The 22,535-nt window shown below is 35.8% G+C and overlaps 2 protein-coding genes across 3 annotated transcripts; one reads left to right on the top strand and one right to left on the bottom strand.

Moving 5' to 3' along the window:
- Positions 1-923: 923 nt before the first annotated feature.
- Positions 924-2,416, bottom strand: LOC101892009 (uncharacterized). The gene is made up of 2 exons (XM_005188365.3): positions 1,966-2,416; positions 924-1,892 (listed from the first exon to the last, which is right to left on the bottom strand). The coding sequence occupies exons 1-2, from the start codon at positions 2,336-2,338 to the stop codon at positions 1,120-1,122; spliced, it is 1,146 nt and encodes a 381-aa protein (XP_005188422.1). The 5' UTR covers positions 2,339-2,416; the 3' UTR covers positions 924-1,119.
- A 7,960-nt stretch (positions 2,417-10,376) lies between these two features.
- Positions 10,377-20,672, top strand: LOC101892183 (solute carrier family 28 member 3-like). Of its 2 annotated transcripts, none has more exons than XM_059130914.1 (7): positions 10,377-10,581; positions 10,674-10,845; positions 16,275-16,488; positions 16,619-17,383; positions 17,440-17,767; positions 17,968-18,148; positions 20,572-20,672. In XM_059130914.1, exons 2-7 carry the CDS (start codon positions 10,716-10,718, stop codon positions 20,670-20,672), a joined length of 1,719 nt encoding a protein of 572 aa, XP_058986897.1. In that variant the 5' UTR covers positions 10,377-10,581; positions 10,674-10,715. The 2 variants fall into 2 exon arrangements, with proteins under 2 accessions (XP_058986897.1, XP_058986896.1); XM_059130913.1 differs by having other exon boundaries at positions 10,377-10,589.
- The last annotated feature ends 1,863 nt before the right edge of the window (positions 20,673-22,535 follow it).

Here is a 22,535-nt window from a genome sequence, read left to right as displayed (position 1 = left end):
GGAACTCGTTCGATTTCGCAGCTCACCGTGGGTATGTTCGGGTTTAGCTGTTTGGGCCGTCTACAATAGCTGGGACTACGATTATGACTACCTCTAGTTAACTACCAATGACGAAGCTTCTGTGAAACAGCGAGGCGAAGCTCCTGCGGAAGAATGAGCATAAGCTTTTGTGAAGCTCGTAATTCGTACTACAGCCTATGACAGATCCACGTCTTCGTATAGCCCCCATATAACGGTTGCATTTATTTTTTATGTATCGATGGATTTTTTTCTAAATTGTTGAGGTTATTAAAATTAAAATTCTTATAACCCCCATATAACAGTACCTCCCGATATTCGGTATTTTGATGATTTTAGCGACATTTTTTACCGGAATTGTTTCAAATTTGGTATTTGAAGTTCGAAATAGATACTACAACCTGGGACAGAAATTTGTCTGTGCAGGTCCACGTCTTCGTGTAGCCCCCATATAACGGTACCCCCCATATTCGGTATTTTGCTGATTTTAGCGACATTATTCACCGGAATTGTTTCAAATTTGGCATTTTAAGTTTGTAATGGTTACTACAGCTTGTGACTGAAAATTGTCTATGCAGGTCCAGGTCTTCGTATAGCTCCGATATAACGGTACCTCTCTATATACGATAATTTTATGATGCTACTTATAACAAACAATGTCTATGTAGGTCCACGTTGTATAGACCCCAATATAACGACTATATTCGGTATTTTTAAAATTTTAAAAGCATTTTCAACGGACTTTTTTTGAAAATTTTGGGGTCAAATATACGGGTCCGTCTCCCAAGAAAATACTTTCCAAAAAACTACCCTGATTCTGGGAAAGTATTTTTGTGGGGGACACGGATTTCTTACCCTACCTCTGAAAAGAATTTCAAAAAGCCATAGAGCTAAGCCATTTCCAATTTGTTTTCAAAAATATCCGACTCATAATCTTCGATTTTCAATATTTTTTTAAACATGGACATTTTTAAACAAAAATATTAAATTTAAATTTTTTCGAAACACTGTGAGCACATATTGAAGCATGAAAGCTCAGTTTAATGTCAAAGCATAGCAACAGCAAGCAAGCTTTCAATAAGCCCTCTATGGAAAGCTTTTTTAATACGTATTGTTACCAACAGATGGCTCCCTGCGTCTAGGAACCGCTTCATTATGAGAATCACTCAAATTAGCCTTGTTGTTGCTATCATCTGTTAGGGCCTCCAAATCTATGCCCGCCAGTGAACCAAATTTCTTAAACTTCTGTAGACGAGCCACCATATCCGGATGTAATTCTTTGCCATCAATGACAATGGAGGGCAAACGATTTGCTGGTGCTGGGCGATTTGGCGGGTTTTGGTGCTTCACCCATTCACTGGTTGTGGTGGATTTATTTCGTTTAAGATATCTCAAGTCATCTTCCTCCTTGTGATCTTTAATTTTTACATTCTTTTCATATTCCACAATATTGAAATCCCGATTTGGTTTTATACAATTCGAACGGCGATTGTAGAGACCCAAAAATGTCTTGCAGTTCGAGCAGTGCAAATGTTCCACTTCGTGTGAGGGAAATATCCATGGTATGAAACACAGGGGCCAACAGTTGAGCATACAGCAAGCACACCACGAATTTTCAGTGAGGAATTCATTACGAGTCTCAATCAAGGGAGGTTTGTTACAACCACACTTGGGACAATAGATATTCCCTTTGATTGGGCGCCATTTTTCTATGGACATACGATACATCTGTCGTTTTCTCGGTGTTTTTGGGGCACTGCTTAGGCCTGAGGTGCTCGATGGCGTTTGAATTTTATAGCGACGTGTATAGAGAACATTGGCACTGGGTTTTTGAGGACAAAATTCACAATCCTTAATTTCGGGATATTTTTCTACTATTTGGTGTAAGGAGAGGGAGAGAGTTTGTTAAAAATATAACGTGAGGTAAGATTTTGATATTTCACTTACATATTTCTGATTTCAAGGAGAGCCGTGTCAACTCATCTTCTGCTACATATTGGGGAAATTTATTATCCTTTTTAATTCCACTTTCTTTTGAAGAATTATTTTTTGGGCTCACTTCTACCCTGGATTTACTTGGATATTCCTCTCTATTCTGTTTCTCTTCAGAACTGAGTCCTTTATTATCCTGGCCAATTTTGTTCGTTTTGGATAAATGCTTCCTGGCAATTTCCACATTTCTATCGACATCAATAAATTTTACCTCCGGATGATCGGTGCGTATGTGTTGAATTAGAGCGAGAGTATCATCACGCGAACACTCAAAAATTTTCTGACATTTCAAACAGCGCACCAGTCTCGTTGCTTTCTTATCATTCATTGTACATTTTCAAACATAAATTTACAAGAAATATGAAATAGAAGGACAGGAAAAAAAACAAACAAAAATAATATTTTGAGTTCACTTTTCGAAATGAGGTTGCCAGGGCGATAGAAAAAATGCATTTATTAAGGGGTTAATGGAGGAATTTTTAAATCCAACAACAATCCACGGTTATTGTTCTAATAATCCATGAACAATATTATTTTATAATTTCTTAAAAAATCCATGCATATTTTTCGTATAGTTATACCCTACAACACTATGTGTTGAAATATTGGTTTCCCATATAGGAAAGTATATATGGGTCTTCCTAGCTCGCCGAGCTGAGTCGATCTAGCTATGTATGTCCGTCCGTCCGTCTGTCCGTCTGTCCATGTTAATTTGTAATCACTCTACAGGTCGCAATTATGGCCCGATTTTCACGAAATTTAGAATGGAGGTGGGGCTAGGGTCAGAATAGAACACTATTTCTTTTGGAGATGATCGCCAAATGTTTAGGGGTTAAAATGGACCAAAAACTGAAAAAATATCTGATTTTGCAGTAGCTATACAGGTCGCAATTATAGACCAATCGACGCGGAACTTCGCATGTAGCTAGAGTTTAGGGCGGGGAAGAAGCCTACCAATTTGGGTAGTCATCGGATAATATTTAGCGGATAAAATAGACCATATCTTTTGTGTTGAAAAAATTCAAAATTTTTCATTAAACTGCGAATATTTTAAATCCCGGCGAAATCACAAAGACATGACAAGGTTACTTCTGATCTTTACATTGATGTTAAGATCCAACAAATCGAATATATAGCAAAATAAGATATATATATGTCTATCAAAGAAGATATGCTTGAAAAATCTCTTATATGTCGAGAACGGCTGAACTGATTTCGACAGTTCTCATTAATTCAGAATGGCCTCTTGGCAGCAAAGAAAAAAACTTAAAAAAAACCACATAAAAATATCTCTCTAAAGATGAAAATATTGATTGTGTAAATTTTCTCATATTTTTTCAATTTTGTCATATTTTTGGCATATTTTCATTTTGAATTAAACATTTGGTAATATTTCTACAGCTAACAAAACTAAGTAGTTAGGATGTCAGGATATCATATACAGATCGCATTTATGGCCCGATTCTTACGAAATTTTGCATGGAGATAAGATGAGGGTCTTTTTGGAGATGATCGCAATATATTTAGGGGTTGAAATGGACCAAAAGCTGCAAAATTGTCAGCAGGTTGTAATTATCGCCCGGTCCTCACGCACATTTTAATGGAGGTTACCGGACATTGCAAAAGCCAAGCAGTTTTGGATGACCATCCAAAAATATTCAATGTGTGAAGGAGTTTGCCAACTTTTGTAGACAAAATACGAAAATGTATATTCCAGGACTTTTTGGAGAATTCGCAAATATAGGAAAGACGCACTTCTGACTATTTCGTTAACGCTGATTTCGTTGAAGAATGGAGTCAAAAGTCTGCATCTCATATAGATGCGTTTCAGTCAAAAACCAATAATAAATGTTATTCTTTTGCCACTTCTGAGAGGTTATAGGTCTTTGGGAAATATTGGTTCCTGATTTGTCACAATGTCTTGTGGAATTCTTTCGAGTATCTCGCCTTTATAAACTGTATCGTTAATTATAGTGTTGTAGGGTATTCAACGGTCGGCCCCGCTCGACTGTAGCCTTTGCTTACTTGTTCTTGACAAAGTATTTTTAAAAAAGTCTAAGTTTTAGTCCTTCAAGAATATTTTTGATAGTTTATGTGTCTGTGGGTCGTTGACAAATTTTCTGAAAAAAATCCAAGTTTATCGGTCCTTGATTCTTTTCTGAAAAATCCACGTTTATTGGTCCATTTGACCTTAAGATAATATTTTAAAAAATCCACGTTTTTGGTCAGATGGTTCCTGAAAACTATTCTTAAAAATCTAAGAGTATTGATCTATTGCTCCTTTAGGAAATAATCTTAAAAATTCTCGTTTATTGGTCCGTGGGTCCTTAGTAAAACAAGTTTATTCGTCCGATGGCCTTTCAAAAAATGTTCTTGGAAAAAAAAATATTGTTAAAAACTCCTTGGAAAAAAAACCTGAAAAAATCCACTTTTATTGATCCGTGGGTAATTTCGAAATGAGCATAAGGAGTTAATGGGAATTAAATAGGTAACTTTTTGAGAATCTTTTTGCAAGAATTACCACATCTACAATTAAAATTGGACCTGTAATGAAAATTCACGATTATTGTTCTGATAATCCTTGAAAAATATTTTTTAACAAACCACCTATATTTGGTGTGGACTGATGCTTCTTAAAAAAATATATATATTCTTCAATAATCCATCTATATTTGATATGGTCTGTTTGTTTCTGAAAAAATATTCTTAAATAATAAACACATATTTTTCGGATAGTCATTGAAAAGGTATTTTCAGGAAATATTTGTTGTAGTCCTTGAAAAATATTCAATATTGTCTATTGGTCCTTGATGAAATACACCAAAAAATCCATATTTTTTTGGTTTCTCAAATAAATCCGCGTTTATTGTTCCTAAAAACAAAAACATTCTGCAATTGAACTCGATGTTGGTGTTCAAAAAATTAAATATTTTTTTTGTTGGTCCCTCAAAACTACCTTTAACAATCCACGTATGTTGATCGAATAACCTCTGAAATATGATATTTTTCAAAACCACGTTAAACAAAAAAAAAAAAAAAAAACTCTCTTTACAAAAGTCTCTGCAATAATATTTTTAAAAATCCACGTGACTGGATGATCCTTGAAAGAATATTCTTAAAAAAGTTGGTTCATTGGTCAACCAAAAAAACCGCGATTTTGTGTTGGTCCTTGAAATAAAGTCATAAAAAATTCTCGATTATTGACCTGTTGGTCCTTGGTCTAGTGGTTCTTGAAATATGCTCTTAAAAAATTCAACTTTATTTGCCTGTTGGTCCTTGAAAACTACCCTTAAAATACCCACGCTTATTGGCCTGTTGGCTCTTTAAAAAATCTTAAAAAATACACGATTCCTTGAAATATGCTCTTAAAAATACATGGTTATTGCGATACTGGTCTTTAAAATATGCTTTTAAAAATCCATGATTATTGGCCTGTTGGTCCTTGAAAACTGCCCCTAAAAATCCACGATTATTGGCCTGTTGGTCCTTGAAAACTGCCCTTAAAAATCCACGATTATTGGCTTGTTGGTCTTTAAAAAAAATACTCTTAAATATCAACGAATATTGGTCTTTTGGTCGTTGAAAAATATTCATAAAAATCGAAAATTATAGTCTCTTGGTTCTTCAAAATTTCTTTAAAAAATCTTTTATTGGCCCGTAAAAATACTCTTAAAAATCCACGACTATTGGTCAGATGGTCCTTGAACTTTCTTCTTAAAAAATACACATTTATTGGACCATCTGCCCTTGGGAAATTTTCTAAAATCTTCACATTTGGTCTGAGGGTCCTCGAGAAAATATTTAAAAAATCTATATACATTAAAAAATCTTCTTTTATTGATCCGTTGGTCCTTGGAAAAATGTTCTTAATATTCCTAGATTTTTGGTCTAAAATCCTTGAAAAAATATTTTTAAAACTCCAGAACTATTTACGTCGATTGGTTAGATGATTTATTAAAAAAATATTTTTTAAAATTCCATTTCATCAAAGTTTTTAACGTGGGTTTCTTATTGGCTGAGGTCAGCTCAGATTTACCCATGATTTCCAAAGGACCCACCAAACCTTATGAAATTGGAAGAGAAGATCTCTTCTTTTCCAGTACTAAATAAAATACTAAATTACAATCAATTCGTGTTCGATTGCTAATTGACTTCGGAGGTACTCAGGAATTCGAATTCGAGTTGCTCAGTTGATAATCGGAAATTCGAGACATATACCATGTCTCCCCAGGCATAAGGCCGAAAGACTCGTGGGCAAACGGGAACCATGAGGTAGTGATGTCGGGTTGTTCAATCAGTTGTTTGATGTGATCGGGTACCCTGGTTGTTGATTATTGCTTGATATCAGGAACTACGATGTTTATGTTGACGAGTTGAGGGTTAACGGAAACTTCAACGAATGGTCATCGGGCTGAGTAGTAGATAATGAGGGTTTACGATGTAGGTGGTTGGGATGTTGATGTCCAGATCTTCTGAGACGGGTTTGGGACTCGTTGTATAGCCGTTCGGGAACGGCAGTTCATCTTAGGGACCTAAGGGAGAAAATATTCTTATCGTTTTAGGGTTTTCGGGTTCGACAGTTCACTGTACTGCACTCGTTAGCAGCTGTCTATGTATTTTAAGATGCATCACGATTCGTTCGGGTTCGTCCGTTGCTATAGGTATTTTCGGGAACAGCTGTCCAGGACTTCTAAGATGGATCAAGATTAGTTTGGTTTCGGCAGCTTACTGCGGATATGTTTGGGAGCTGATGTCTAAACCTTCTGAGATGGATCGGAACTCGTTTGGATTCGGCAACTCATTGTGGGTATGTTCGGGTTTAGCTATTAGGGTCGTCGTCATGGTTAGGAAACTGTTCTAGCTAGCACTACGTCCTATGACTAACTCTAATCAGATAACATATATACTCACTTTCACTCGGGGGTGAAACTTGTTCGCGGGCATTATAGTTCGAGTTCGGGTGGGAGTTTTTACGGAGTCTACTCTTAACTCTTTTGTTTTTTTTTTGTTTGAGCACACCCAAGTGACTTTTGTTCGAAAAATTAGAGAGGGAGCAGAATCAATCAAAAATTAGAGTTTGCCCTAAGAGTGCATTGCAGAAGAGGTGGGAAGAGAGGGGGAAGTGGGGATCGTGTATATCAAATATACACATACATAGAAATATAGCAACATCGAAAAATTGTATTTGCTCGAGCGCTCCCGCTCGAATTCGAATTAGTCTCACTCTTTTACAAATTCGGAAGTCTGCTTCTAATTAACTACCAATGTTTGAGCTATGATACGATACAAAAAGCCGAAGCTCCTGTGGAACAACGAGCTGAAGCTTCTGGGAGACAACGAGAAAAAGACACATGTCGAAAATGAGGCGAAGCCACTGTGCAAATGAATTACAGGTCACTGATTTGATTTTATTTGATGATTTTAGCCGCATTCTCAATGGAATTGTCTGAGATTCTACACAAGGAGATCTTGGTGAGTACCTTGGAAGAAAATTGTCTATATATGTAGGTCCACCATATTGTATATCCCCCATATAATGACATCCCCCCTATGTACCTTATTAGCCACATTTTCAATGGAATTTGCTAAAATTTCGTAATTTAAGTTCGTAATGGGTACTACAGCCTATGACAAAAAACTACGTCTTCGTATAGCGCCCATAAAAGGATACCTCCTGATATTCAGTATTCTGATGATTTTAGGGACATTATTTACCGGAATTGTTTCTAAATTTCGTATTTCCACCTCTTCATATAGCCCACAGATTATGGCACCTCTCTTTATTTGGTATTTTGATGATATTAACGGCATTATTCGCGAGAATTGTTTGCACTTTGATGATATTAGAGACATTTTTTTACCAGAGTTGTTTCAAATTTCGTATTTCAAGTTCGTAAAGGGTACTACAGCCTATGACAAACAAATGTATATGCAAGAAAACGTCTTCATATAGCTTCATATAAAGGTTTTCATTTAAGCGGCATTTTTCGACAGATTTTTTTTTTCAATTTTTCAAGGTCTTTCCAATTGGTGGAGGGTATAAAAAGTTCGGACCGGCCGAAATTGGCTACTTTTTACTTGTTAATATTAAATTTTATTGATGGGGTTTCCCTTGAAAAAATGCTTAAGAATCCATTTTTACTGGTTTTTTGGTCCTTGGAAAGTGTCTTCTTAAAAAATCCACGTTTTTTGGATAGTCCCTCATGAATATTCTTGAAAACATCTACGTTTATTGGACTGATGTTTCTTGAAACATATTTTTAAAAATACACAGGCATATTGATCGATTATTCCTTGAAAACAATTTCGAACAAACCACCGTTTGGTAATCTGTCGGTCCTTGAAAACTATTCTTATTCTGGTAGTCCTTAAGGAAATATTTTCGAAAAATCAAGGTATGTTAGTCTTCTTGTCCATCAAAAATTTCCAGAAAATTCAGATTATCTACTTTTATGGACCTCTAAAAATATACTTCGGTAATTATACCCTACACCACAAGGTGGTCCTTTCCTTTTGATGATCTGCATAGAATCACTTTCTGAGTTGATTTATGCATGTCAGTCCGTCTGTCCGTCCGTCCGTCCGTCTGTCCATGTATTCTTGTGAACAAAATGCAGGTCGCATTTATTATCCGATTAAGATGAAATTTTGCAAACAACATTTGTTTGGCCCAAGGACAAACCCTATTGAAATTGGAGATAATCGGTAAAAAATTAGATATAGCTCCCACATATATTTTCGTCCGATTTGCCTTTTATTGTGCACCAAACGTGTAATATCAGCCCGAATAGTATGGAATTTTGCACATACAACCAAATTAGGCCTGAAAATAAGTATGCTAAATCCGATTTGTTATTTTTATACTCCGCAGCCTAAATATGCCCTCTGTAAAAACAATATTTGGGGAAATATATCAAATACAGCTCAGAAATACATTTGCTAAATTTTATCGAGATATGTTAGGATTTGGATATAGCTCCCATATATATCTTCGTCCGATTTGCTTTTTATTGTGCACCAAACGTGTAATATCATCCCGAATTGTATGGATTTTTGCACGTACGATCAGATTGGACCTGAAAATTTGATCGAAATCGGTTCAGATATAGCTATAGCTCCCATATATATTGTTCATCCGATTTGTTATTTTTGTCCTCCGCAGCCGTAATATGCACTCTGTAACAACAATATTTGGTGAAATATATCAAATGCAGCTCAGAAATACCTTTGCTAAATTTTATCGAGATCGGTTCAGATTTGGATATAGCTCCCATATATAACCTCGTCCGATTTACCATTTATTGTGCACCAAACGTCTAATATTTGTCCAAATGGGATGGAATTTGGCACATACGACCGAATTTAGAAGGTAGTATGCCAAAATTGGTGAAGATCGGTTCAGATATAGTTATAGCTCCCATATATATTGTTCATCCGATTTATTGTATTTGTTACCCACAGCCGTAATATGCACTCTGTAACAACGATATTCAGGGAAATATATGAAATATCTTTGCCAAATTTTATCGAGATCGGTTCAGATTTGGATATAGTTCCCATATATATTTTTATCCGATTTCAAATTAATTTCGCACCAAATGAGCAATACAAGTCCGAATTTAAAAGATACAAATGCTTCGGCATATTTAGTCCTTTGAATTTTAAATTATAATTATAATCATAGCGTGTATGGTTGAATTCTACCATAAAAACTTTTAATTATTAAGTGAAGTTCAACTAAATTAGCAAAGTGGTGTAGGGTATCATAAAATCGGCCCCGCCCGACTTTAGGACTTTCTTTACTGGTTTTTTAATATTTTATGGATGGTTCAAAAATTATTTTTCAAAAATCGATGACTGCAAACCCTAAAAATTTAATCTGAAACAATCCAACTAAGTTCAATCCATTCCTGAAAATTCAATCCCTAAAAAGCCAATATTTTTGCTCTAATTATCCCCTATATATAATTTATCAGTCTGAATAAAATCGCATGTGCTTGATCACGTTTTTGAGTTGAGAACAATAAATATATACATAGGCCATAAAATATAAGTGTGTACATAGTTTTAATAAATCCATTATTACTTTTTAAAATTCTCTCCCACTTGCGCCGGGAAGCGTTTTATGATCATTACCATACAATTTGGTGTTATCTCATATCTGAGACTGATACTGATTGCGTTCTTGTGACAAAATCTCAATTATTCCCTTTCTCCTTTCTTCTCCAATATTTCTCAAGAGATAAAATTTTGTTTACTCACATACATTGGGTCTCGCCATTATCTCGATAATAAAAGTTATGGCGGCTAATATCAGCTAACAGTTTTGTAAATATCTAAACACGCCAGTTTTGAATTGAGTGTTGTTGGAGAAACAACTGGTGGTGGAACGGGTTAACTGAAATAAACTTAGGAAATTAAAAAAAAAATTACAATACGTAAAAATAGCAGTACGAATGACTAGCGGTTTTTGAATTGTAATGTATATATTAGTTCAAATTTATTGAAAATTTTCTAAGTTACAGACTATGGATGAGTCAAAAGATGCTGAAATGAACAAAGTATTAGCCGGTGAGGAGGTGAACATTTGTTTGCAAGACATTTTTCTAAATTGTTGGTAGTTATGTTTGGAAAATTTTCTCAAATTTTTATTTCAATTTTAGATCTTAGAAAGTGGCTTCGGTGTGGAAAAGGCTAATATACAGATGGATATTTGTCCTGCTCAAGAGAAACAAAGCCTCTTGCGAAGAAATTGTAAAATAGCCCTTATATGCCTGATACACATTGCAGTTGGTTCATATTTTGGCTACGCCACACATTATTATATACGTGAATGTAAGTATGTCAGATTGTGATTTCAAAAAAAAAAAAAACAACTCGTGAAGCACCAAAAACTTGTTTATATGAATTATAAACAAAAATTAAAAAAGTGTGTTTTAAAAAGCATAGGAAAAAAGTAGGAACGTATTAGCCGGTTTTTGATGACATTTGTATACTGTCAACCGAAGACGGTATGCATTAATGAATTTTTGAACTACATACAAATGAATATGTGATCATTTTGAAAAATAAGAGTGATTTTTAAAGAGCGAAAGGAAAAGTTTTTTTAAAAAAAAAATAAATAAAATAAAATAAAAAAAAACAAGTAAAAAATCTGTAGAATCGGCCGGGCCGAATATTGAATACCCTCCACCATTTTGTAAAAATTTAACAATTTTCAAAAAAATAAAATCCGTTAAAAAACCTGTTAAAATCTTAAAAATACCGAATGTAGCTGTTACATTAGGGTCTATACGTCGACTTGGACCTGTATAGGCAAATTTTGTCACAAGCTATTACAATATTCAAATGCGAAACTTAAAAAAAATCTGTTTATAATGTGAATAAAATCATCAAAATTCCGAATATAGGGAGGTAGCATGAGGGTTATAAATGGACCTGTCCAGAAAATTTTCTGTCATAGCCTGTAGTAACCATTACGAACTTCAAATGCGAATATTGAAACAATTCCGGCAAATAATGTCGCTAAAATCGTCAGAATACCGAATATCGGGGGTTGCCGTTATATGGGGGCTATACAAAGGAGTGGACCTATTTTCTGTTTTATGCTGTAGTGTCTATTACGAACTTCATATACCAAATTTGAAATAGTTCCGGTAAATGCCGTCTCTAAAATCATCAAAATACCCAACACCGAGAGGTACCGTTATATGGGGGCTATACGAAGACGTGGACCTACATGGCTCATTTTGGGTCTTAGGATGTAGTATCCATTACGAGCTTCAAACACCAAATTTGAAACAATTCCGGTAAATAATGTCACTAAATTCATCAGAATACCGAATATCGGGGGGTACCGTCATAAGGGGGCTATACGAAGAAGTGGACCTACATGGCCCATTTTCTGTTTTGTGCTGTAGTGTCTATTACGAACTTCATCTACCAAATTTGCAACAATTCCGGTAAATAACGTCGCTAAAATCATCAGAATACCGAATATCGGGGGGTGCCGTTATATGGAGGCTATACGAAGATGTGGACCTGCACAGACAATTTTCTGTCATAGGCTGTAGTATTCATTACGAACATTAAATACTAAATTTGAAATAGTTCCGGTAAATACCGTCTCTAAAATCATCAAAATACCCAACACCGGGAGGTACCGTTATATGGGGGCTATACGAAGTCGTGGACCTACATGGCTCATTTTGGGTCTTAGGATGTAGTATCCATTACGAACTTCAAATACCAAATTTGAAACAATTCCGGTAAATAACGTAGCTAACACATTTGAGTAAAATTTTATCAACCTACTTCATTTCGTTCGGAAACTAGAGTGATTTCCACATAGACGGACAGAAGGACGGATATTGATAAATCGATAAATAAATAAAATATAATAAATCGATAAATAATGGGGTCTAAAATGTATATTTCGAGGTGTTACAAACGGAATGACAAACTTAATATACCCTCCATGCTATGGTGGAGGGTATAATAACAGTAAGGAATCATCAAAAGTCGGTTGGGTCGACCATATGATACCATACTCCACTACGCGAATTTAGTAGAGCTTCCGTAACCAAAAACCATTTTATTGGAAATTCATGTGTAGTAGATCTTACGAACTATGAACCTATTAACATCACTGTATGAGGATTATGTTAACATATATTTATTGAAGCAATAGATATACCGGACCGAGTTTCAACGAATAATAAAATTCGGTTGAAAATGAAAATGTATGTTAAATTTAGGTTGATATTACAAATGTGGTGAGCATGAATCGGATGAAGATGTATATCGAAGCTATATAAAAATCTGAACCGATCTCAATAAAATTTAGCAGAGGTATTTTCGAGCAATATCTGATTCCCGATAACAAATTTCATTGTTGTGGAATGCATATTACGTATGTGTGGGAAATTAACATGAAATCGGATGAAACATATATATGGCTATGCTATAGCTATATCTGAACCGATTTTCACCAAACTTGATGTAGTTGCATCTAGACTGAATTCAGTCCGACTTGCCAAAATTCAGTACATTCGGACTGATATTAGCCATTTGGTGCACAATAACCCTGATATCGGAAAAAAGATATATATATGAGAGTTATATCCTAATCTGATCCGAACTCTCTATAAAATTTCACACAAGTATTTTTGAGCTTCATTAGTTTTCTGGTACTAAATATCATCCTTTTGAAGTGCATATTACGCATGTGAGGGACTTAAAACACCAAATCGGATAAAATATGGATATGGGAACTATAGCTATATCTGAACCGATTTTCTTCAAATGTTGATGTACTTGTAGGTCGCATTTGCAGGGTGAGATAAAAAAACAGCAACAAAGTCAAACGCCATAATTTTTACATTTTTTTTTAAATTTCATTGAATGAAAGGAAAAAAGGTCGGAAATAGCATTAAATTTTAGAATAAGTTTAGATTTGTTCGAATTGGTCACCTTTGCCACGAATTATGGCCTTCAAACGGCTCTGCGGTATTTTGGCCCATTCCCACCTAAGCGCTTGCGTAAGGTGATGGACACTTTTGTATTTTTTAGTGCCAACCTTGATTTCGAAAATACTCCAGACACAATAGTCCAACGGATTGGTATCCGGAGATTTTGGTGGACGTTGTGCGCTGGAATTGAAGCGAGGAACCTCATTTTGTAACCATTCTTGAGTAGCGAGTGCTGAGTGCGATGGTACTTATTCCTATTGGAAAGTCCAAGGTCTACGGCCAAAATGTTTGCGTGCCCAGGGCTTTAATACACCCTCCAGAATATTTTCGCGATAATATTCGGCATTTATTCTGATGCCACGGTCGATTAATACGAGCGGAGAGCGACCATCGGCTGTTATGGCGGTCCATACCATATCCATGGCCGGCTTGAGGCTTGAGTTCTGGTGGCCAACCGAAGGTGCACGTTTTCAGGTGACCTCTTTGGCAAGTAAACACGATCATTTTGTTTGTTTACAAACTGCTGGACAACGAATGTTTACTCATCGGAGAAAACCAAATTCGACCAAGCGAAGCAACTTTTTAGCTCTTCTTCTTCTTTCCGTTGCGGTGTAAGTTCTTGCACTTTTTGGAATTTCAATGGCTTCACTCCGAACTCATTTTTCAATATTTGCCGAATGGAATATTGCAATATGTTCAGCTCACGAGCCATTTTTCGACCACTGCGACGCGGGTTTCGATCAAGTCGTTTCTTAACTTTTCGAATTATTTCTGCTGATGTTCCTGTTTTCTTCCGTCCACTTCCTTCACGTCGGGCTATCCTACCAGTATCACGGCCACGGTAACGAGCGATGGTACGAGACATAAAAGATTTATTCACATTGAAATGCTGGAGTGCCCCAACGATAGCCACTTGTGGTTTTCCAGTCAAATATCAAGAAATCACACCATCACGCTTGAATTCCATCACGAATAATTTTTTTTCTGGAAAATTCTCACGGAAATGCTTTTGTACGCTTGTAAACAATATAATGAGCTGTCACTGGAATAATTTTTACAGCTGTCGGACGAGTGACTTAGAAATGACAGCAGTCTGAAGTTGGTTGCCGTTTTTATACCCTACAACACTATGTGTTGGGGGTATTATAAGTTTGATTGGGCCAAAAATTATGTAACACCACGAAATATTGATTTCCCATATAGGAAAGTATATATGGATCTTCCTATCGCGGCGAGCTGAGTCGATCTAGCTATGTATGTCCGTCCGTCCGTCTGTCCGTCTGTCCATGTTAATTTGTAATCACTCTACAGGTCGCAATTATGGTCCGTTCTTCACGAAATTTAAAATGGAGGTGGGGCTAGGGTCAGAATAGAACCCTATTTCTTTTGGTGATGATCGCATAATAATTAGGGGTTGAAATGGACCAAAAACTGAAAAAATTCCTGATTTTGCACTTGCTCTACAGGTCGCAATTATAGACCAATCGACGCGGAATTTCGCATGTAGCTAGAGTTTAGGGCTGGCAAGAAGCCTACCCATTTGGGTGGTCATCGGATAATATTTAGCGGGTAAAATATACCATATATTTTTTGTTGAAAAAATTCAAAATTTTTCATTAAACCGCGAATATTTTAAATCCCGGCGAAATCACAAAACCATGACAAGGTTACTCCTGATCATTACATTGATGTTAACATCCTACAAATCGGATATATAGCAAAATACGTGCGATATATATATGTCTATCAAAGAAGATATGCTTGAAAGATCTCCTTTATGTCGAAAACGGCTGAACTGATTTCGACAGTTTTCATTGATTCAGAATGGCTTCTTGGCAGGAAAGAATAAACGCCTAAAAAATCGCATAAAAATATCTCTCTAAAGATGAAAATATTGATTTTGTAATATTTTCTCATATTTTTTCAATTTTGTCATATTTTTGGCATATTTTCATTTTGAATTAAACATTTGGTAATATTTCTACAGCTAACAAAACTAAGTAGTTAGGATATCAGGATATCATATACAGATCGCATTTATGGCCTGATCCTTACGAAATTTTGCATGGAGATAAGATGAGGGTCAGAATAAAAGCCTATTCTTTTTGGAGATGATCGCCATATATTTAGGGGTTGAAATGGACCAAAAAACTGCAAAATTGTCAGCAGGTCGTAATTATGGGGGTTACCGGACATTGCAAAAGCCAAGCAGTTTTGGATGGCCATCCAAAAATATTCAATGTGTGAAGGAGTTTGCCAACTTTTGTAGACAAAATACGAAAATGTCCATTCCAGTGACTTTTTGGAGAATTCACAAATACAGGAAAGACGCACTTCTGACTATTTCGTTAACTCTGATTTCGTTGAAGAAAATAGTCAAATGGCTGTATCTCATATAGATGCGTTTCAGTCAAAAACCAATAATAAATGTTAATCTTTTGTCACTTCTGAGAGATTATAGGTCTTTGGGAAATATTGGTTCCAGATCTAGGAAGACCATTTACGTGCAACATCTACCAATAAATTGGAAATGAGCAAATTAGTTTAAGTTGCTATTATTCGAAAATTAGAGAACGTAACCTGATGGTTTTCTTTTATAATTTGTCACAATATCTAGTGGAATTCTTTCGAGTATCTCGCCTACATAAACTGTATAGTTTATTATAGTGTTGTAGGGTATTCAACGGTCGGCCCCGCTCGACTGTAGCCTTTGCTTACTTGTTTCATCTTACCCTGTATATATATTTTTTTAAATTCAGCTTATTACATAATTTCCTATTTTCTGGTTTGCAGATAATAATCATCAGTGTTCCGAGGCCTTGGAAAGAGATCCCCTTTATTGTTCCATGCGATTTTGTGATGGCTACGGATTTCTGATATTATTTCTTGGCTTCATTTATTTCGGCTTAATTTATTATAAGGTGTTTAAGCCTACATTGGGTCATAGACTATATCGAAAATATTTGGTGCCCCTAAACAGATGGTGGATGATCTTCAGCAGAAAGAGGTAGGAGGAAATGAATTCCACAAAAAAATATTCAATATTTCTTCAATCAATTTTTCATTATTTTTTTTTAATTTTTACTTTATTTAATTTTTTTTTTAATTTATATATTTTAATTTTTTATATATTGCAGATCCACATCGGCCATATTAATCGGATTTTTGTTTGTAATATTGGCCATATTCCTGTATTACGAAACCAAAGATGAACCCCAAAAATTATCATCCCTGGCAGCTCCGTGTTTCTTCATCGCCTGTGGCAATGCCTTCTCCACAAATCGTTCAGCCATCAAATGGCGTCTGGTCATAACCGGTATTACCTGTCAATTTATGCTGGGCATAATTTGTATCCGATGGAGTGTTGGCCGTAGCATTTTCGAATGCATTGGCAATCGGACGGCCAATTTTCTTTCGTTTGCCGATGAGGGAAGTCGTTTTGTCTATGGCGATGATATGATTAGTCAGGGGGTCTTTGCTTTTGCCATTTTGTCGGTGATATTTTTCTTTAGTTTCCTAATCTCGATTCTTTATTATATGGGTGTGATGCAATGGGTGGTCATGAAATTGGGTTGGCTATTGGCCCAGCTGCTGGGCACAACGGTGTGTGAAAGTGTAACTGCTGCGGCGAATATAGTCTTGTCCATGACAGAGAGTGCTATCCTCATACGGCCGTATATTAAACTGTTGACGGCCAGTGAAATCCATTCAATTATGGTATCGGGTTTCGCCACGGTATCGGGTTCAGTTTTGGCGGCGTATCTGAGCTTTGGTGCCTCTCCGGCTCATTTAATAACATCGAGTGTTATGGCGGCTCCTGCCTCATTGGCCATATCCAAATTGTATTTGCCCGAAACGGAGGAGAGTAAAAACTCGGCAAATAACATACAATTGGAGAAATCGTAAGTGAGGCGTACATTTTTTGAAAAATATAGTATTTAAAAAAAACCTTTATTAGTCAGGACTCCTCTTTATTGGATGCCGCCTCGAATGGGGCCAACAATGCCATACAAATTGTCTTGGGCGTCACTGCAAACCTAATAGCCTTTGTGGCCTTTATTGCCTTTCTCAATGCTGTGGTCAGCTGGTTTGGCGGTTTGGTGGGCCTGGACTATGTTGATTTTGAATGGCTATTCTCGAAACTGTTTATACCCCTGGCCTGGGCAATGGGTGTTCCCTGGCAGGACTGCGATGAAGTGGCCAAAATTGTGGCAACCAAGACCATCATCAATGAATTTGTGGCCTATGAACGTTTGGGGATCCTTATTAACAATAATGCGATAAGTGTGAGTATAAAATGGCACGAATAAGGCAGGATGTCAAAAAAGTATTTGAAAACTCGAACTCATTTTTTTCTGAAAAAATTAATATTAAAAAAAAATTAAAAATACAAAAATTTATGAAAAAAGTAGTGATGAAAATACTTTCTGGACAAACTGTACAGGGTATTGAAAATTGGATTGATTTTGTCGATTTTGAATTCCAGGCCCGAAGCGCGGGTATTGCAACCTTTGCCATTTGTGGCTTTGCTAATCCCAGTTCCATGGGCATGATGATAGGCATCTTGGCTACAATGGCTCCCAAAAGTCGCGGTGTCATAACTTCAGTGGCCTTTCGAGCTTTCGTGGTGGGCAGTATTGTCTGCTTTGTTTCAGCAAGTTTTGCAGGTAATTATTTTTTTTTTTAAATTAAAAATTATAAAAACAGACTGACGGACTCTGAAATATTTTTCCAAAGAAAAAAATACAAATGTTTTTTTTTTGCAAAAAAAAAAAAAGAAAATAAATACAAAAAATAAAAAAAAAAATAAAATAAAAAAATAAAATAAGTTAGAAGCGAACTGTGAATACCCTCCACCATTTGGAACGAATTTGGAAATTTTCAAAAAATAAAATCCTTAAAAAATTCTGTTAAAATTTTAAAAATATCGAATATATTGGGGTCTATACGACGCGGACCTACATAGGCATTGTTTGTCATAAGCCATTACCATATTCAAATTCGAAACTTGAAATAAACGGTGAATAATGTAGCTAAAATCATCAAAATATATAAAAATAAAAGGGAGGTACAGTAATATCGGATTACTGTCACAGGTTGTAGCATCCATTACGATTTTCAAATACGACATCACAAGCACTTTCGGTGGGTATTGTACCTAAACTCGTCAAAATACCGAATATGAGGAGGTACTGATGTATGGGGCCTATACGAAGACCTGGACCTGCACAGACAATTTTCTGTCACAGACTGTAGTTCCCATTACGAACTCTTAATACGTAATTTTAAACAATTCCCGTGAATAATGTCGCTAATATCATCAAAATGCCGAATAAAGGGGGGTAACGTTACATATGGGCTATACGAAGACATGAACCTGCATAGACAAATTTCTGTCATAGGTTGCAGTACCCATTACGAACTTTAAATAGGAAATTTGAAACAATTATGGAAAAAAATATCGCTATCAAAATATAGAATATCGGGGGGTACCGTTGCATGAAAGCTATACGACATCATGAACCGATAGACAAAAGACTGAAATGTGCAAAATTTTAGCTTCCTATCCTAATTCTACTCTAGGTAGCTAATTCTACTCGATAGCTGTAAAAATTATTTCAGTTAAAGCTCATTATATTCTTTACAAGCGTACAAAAGCATATTGGTGGGAATTTTCCAAAAAAAAAAAAATTATTCGTGATGGACTTCAAGCGTGATAGTGTGATTTCTTTATATTTGGCTGGAAAACCACACGTGGCTATCGTTAGAGCACTCAAGCATTTAAATGTGAACAAATCTTTTGTTTTTCGTACCATCGCTCGAACCGTAGCAGTGATACGTAGCCCGACGTCAAGGAAGAAAATAGCAACATCAGCAGAAATGGTGCGAAATGTAAAGAAGCCACTTGATCGAAAACCGCGTCGCAGTGGCCGAAAAAATGGCTCGTGAGCTGCACATATCGCAATATTCCATTCGGCAAATATTGAAAAATGAGCTCGGGGTAGAGCCATTGTATTTCCAAAAAGTGCAAGAACTTACACCGCAACAGAAAGAAAATAGACTCAGACTCAAAAGAGCTAAAGAGTAGCTTCGCTTGGCCGAAAGTGGTTAACTGTCGAGTTTGGTTTTCTCCGATGAGAAAACACTCGTTGTCCAGCAGTTTGTAAACGAACACTTGTTTACTTTCCAAAGAGATTAGCTGAAAATTTGCACCTTCGGTTGATCACCAGAACTCAAGCCTCAAGCCGACCATGGTGATCGTGTGGGCCGCTCGTATTAATCGATCATGGCCTCAGAATAAATGCCTAATATTATCGCGAAAATATTCTGGAGGGTGTATTAAAGCCTTGGGCACGCAAACATTTTGGCCGCAGACCTTAGACATTCCAATAGGGCTCAGCACCATCGCACTCAGCACGCGCTACCCAAGAATGATTATAAAATGAGGTTCCTCGCTTCATTTCCCGCACACAAGGGCCACCAAAATCTCCGGATGCCAATCCGCTGGACTATTGTGTCTGGAATATTTTGAAAAGCAAGGTTGGCACTAAAAAATACCAAAGTGTCGATCACCTCAAGCAAGCGCTTCGCCGGGAATGAGCCAAAATACCGCAGAGCAACATTCGGGCAGCGTGTGACGGTTTCATTGGCCGTTTAAAGGCCATAATGCGTGCCAAAGGTGACCATTTCGAACAAATCTAAACTTATTCTAAAATTTGATGCTATTTCCGACATTTTTTGCTCTCATTCAATAATTTTCAAAAAGAAGTAAAAATTATGGCGTTTGACTTCGTTGTAGTTTTTTTTTTGTTTATCTCACCCTGTATATCTGTTGACAAAACCGACCGATACTTTTTAACTTTTTTCTATAGAAAAATTTACAACTCAGTTCCCCAGTGAAGTTTTTTTTTTTCAAAAAAAAAAAAAAAAAAAATAATAATAATAATAATAAAATTATTATTCAAATAAATTAAAAAAATAAAAAAAATAAATTCAGTTCCTGGTTGTCACCCAGAAATCAAAATATATATTTTTCTCACTGCCAAAAATATTTTCTAATAATTTCTATATTTTCTGTATTTTTTTTTAGGTATTTTAATGCAAGAGGAAGAGGAGAGCCGTGTTTACCAGAAAATATTAAGTTTAAATCAATTGCGAAACATTACCATAGGTGTAATTGAGAAACAATAAAAAATAAAAAAAATATTTTAAAAAATATTTGTTGAGCTTGATTTTTGGAAAGGGAAATATTTTATTTTTTTTATTTGGAAGACCTGATTTGATATCCTTATTTTTTTTTGGAAAATTTCGCTTATAAAAATAATTTTCAATTGGTGGTTCAAATTTTCATTTTTATACCCTATACCACAAGGTAGTCAGGGTATTATGTCTTTGAGCATTTGTTTGTAACATGGAGAAGGAAGCGAGATAGACCCAGATAGTTACTTTTGAGGATCTCCATAGAATCACTTTCTGAGTTGATTTATGCATGTCAGTCCGTCCGTCCGTCCGTCCGTCTGTCCATGTATTTTTGTGAATAAAATATAGGTCGCATTTATTATCCGATTAAGATGAAATTTTGCACAAATCATTTGTTTGGCCCAAGGACGAACCCTATTGAAATTGGAGATAATCGATAAAAATTTAGATATAGTTCCCATATATATCTTCGTCCGATTTGCCTTTTATTGTGCACCAAACGTGTAATATCAGCCTGAATAGTATGAAATTTTGCACATACAACCAAATTAGACCTGAAAATAATTATGCCAAATTTGATCGAAATCGGTTCAGATATAGCTATAGCTCCCATATATATTGTTCATCCGATTTGTTATTTTTGTCCTCCGCAGCCGTAATATGCACTCCGTAACAACAATATTTGGGGAAATTTATCAAATGCAGCTCAGAAATACCTTTGCTAAATCTTATCGAGATCGGTTGAGATTTGGATATTGCTTCCATATATAACTTCGTCCGATTTACCTTTGATTGTGCACCAAACGTCTAATATTTCTCCAAATGGGATGGAATTTGGCACATGCGACCGAATTGAGTCTAGAAGCTAGTATGCCAAATTTGGTGAAGATCGGTTCAGATATAGCTATAGCTCCCATATATATTGTTCATCCGATTTGTTGTATTTGTTACCCACAGCCAAAATACGCACTCCGTAACAAATCATTTGTTAGGCCCAAAGACGAACCCTGTTGAAATTGGAGATAATCGGTAAAAATTTAGATATAGCTCCCATATATAACTTCGTCCGATTTGCCTTTTATTGTGCACCAAACGTGTAATATCAGCCCGAATAATATGGAATTTTGCATATACAACCAAATTAAGCCTGAAAATAATTATGCCAAATTTGATCGAAATCGGTTCAGATATAGCTATAGCTCCCATATATATTGTTCATCCGATTTGTTCTTTTAGTCCTCCGCAGCCGTAAAATGCACTCTGTAACAACAATATTTGGGGAAATATATCAAATGCAGCTCAGAAATACCTTTGCAAAATTTTATCGAGATCGGTTCAGATTTGGATATAGCTCCCATATACAACTTCGTCCGATTTACCTTTTATTGTACACCAAACGTCTAATATTTGTCCAAATGGGATGGAATTTGGCACATGCGACCGAATTGAGTCTAGAAGCTAGTATGCCAAATTTGGTGAAGATCGGTTCAGATATAGCTATAGCTCTCATATATACTGTTCATCCGATTTGTTGTATTTGTTACCCACAGCCATAATACGCACTCCGTAACAGCAATATTCAGGGAAATATATCAAATACAGCTCAGAAATATCTTTGCCAAATTTTATCGAGATCGATTCAGATTTGGATATAGATCCCACATATACCTTTATCCGATTTCAAATTAATTGTGCACCAAATGGGCAACATAAGTCCGAATTTAAAAGATACAAATGTTTCGGCATATTTAGTCCTTTGAACTTTAAATTATAATTATAATCATGGCTTGTGTGATTGAATTCTCCCAAAAAAACTTTTAATTGTTATGTGGAGCTGTATTAAATTAGCAAAGT

The sequence above is a fragment of the Musca domestica genome, unplaced genomic scaffold (assembly GCF_030504385.1).
Source record: "Musca domestica strain aabys unplaced genomic scaffold, Musca_domestica.polishedcontigs.V.1.1 8, whole genome shotgun sequence".
In the NCBI taxonomy this organism is placed as follows: Eukaryota; Metazoa; Arthropoda; class Insecta; order Diptera; family Muscidae; genus Musca; species Musca domestica.
The sequence above is the reverse complement of the archived record's forward strand: the minus strand, read 5'-3'. Positions and strand labels throughout refer to the sequence as shown.

Coding starts and splice junctions, on each gene's coding strand:
- LOC101892009 (XM_005188365.3), bottom strand. CDS start 2,338: ATGAATGATAAGAAAGCAACGAGACTGGTGCGCTGTTTGAAATGTCAG. Junction 1,893..1,965: donor CTCCTTGAAATCAGAAATAT/GTAAGTGAAATA, acceptor TACACCAAATAG/TAGAAAAATATCCCGAAATT.
- LOC101892183 (XM_059130913.1), top strand. CDS start 10,539: ATGGATGAGTCAAAAGATGCTGAAATGAACAAAGTATTAGCCGGTGAG. Junction 10,590..10,673: donor AAGTATTAGCCGGTGAGGAG/GTGAACATTTGT, acceptor TTTCAATTTTAG/ATCTTAGAAAGTGGCTTCGG. Junction 17,384..17,439: donor AACATACAATTGGAGAAATC/GTAAGTGAGGCG, acceptor AACCTTTATTAG/TCAGGACTCCTCTTTATTGG.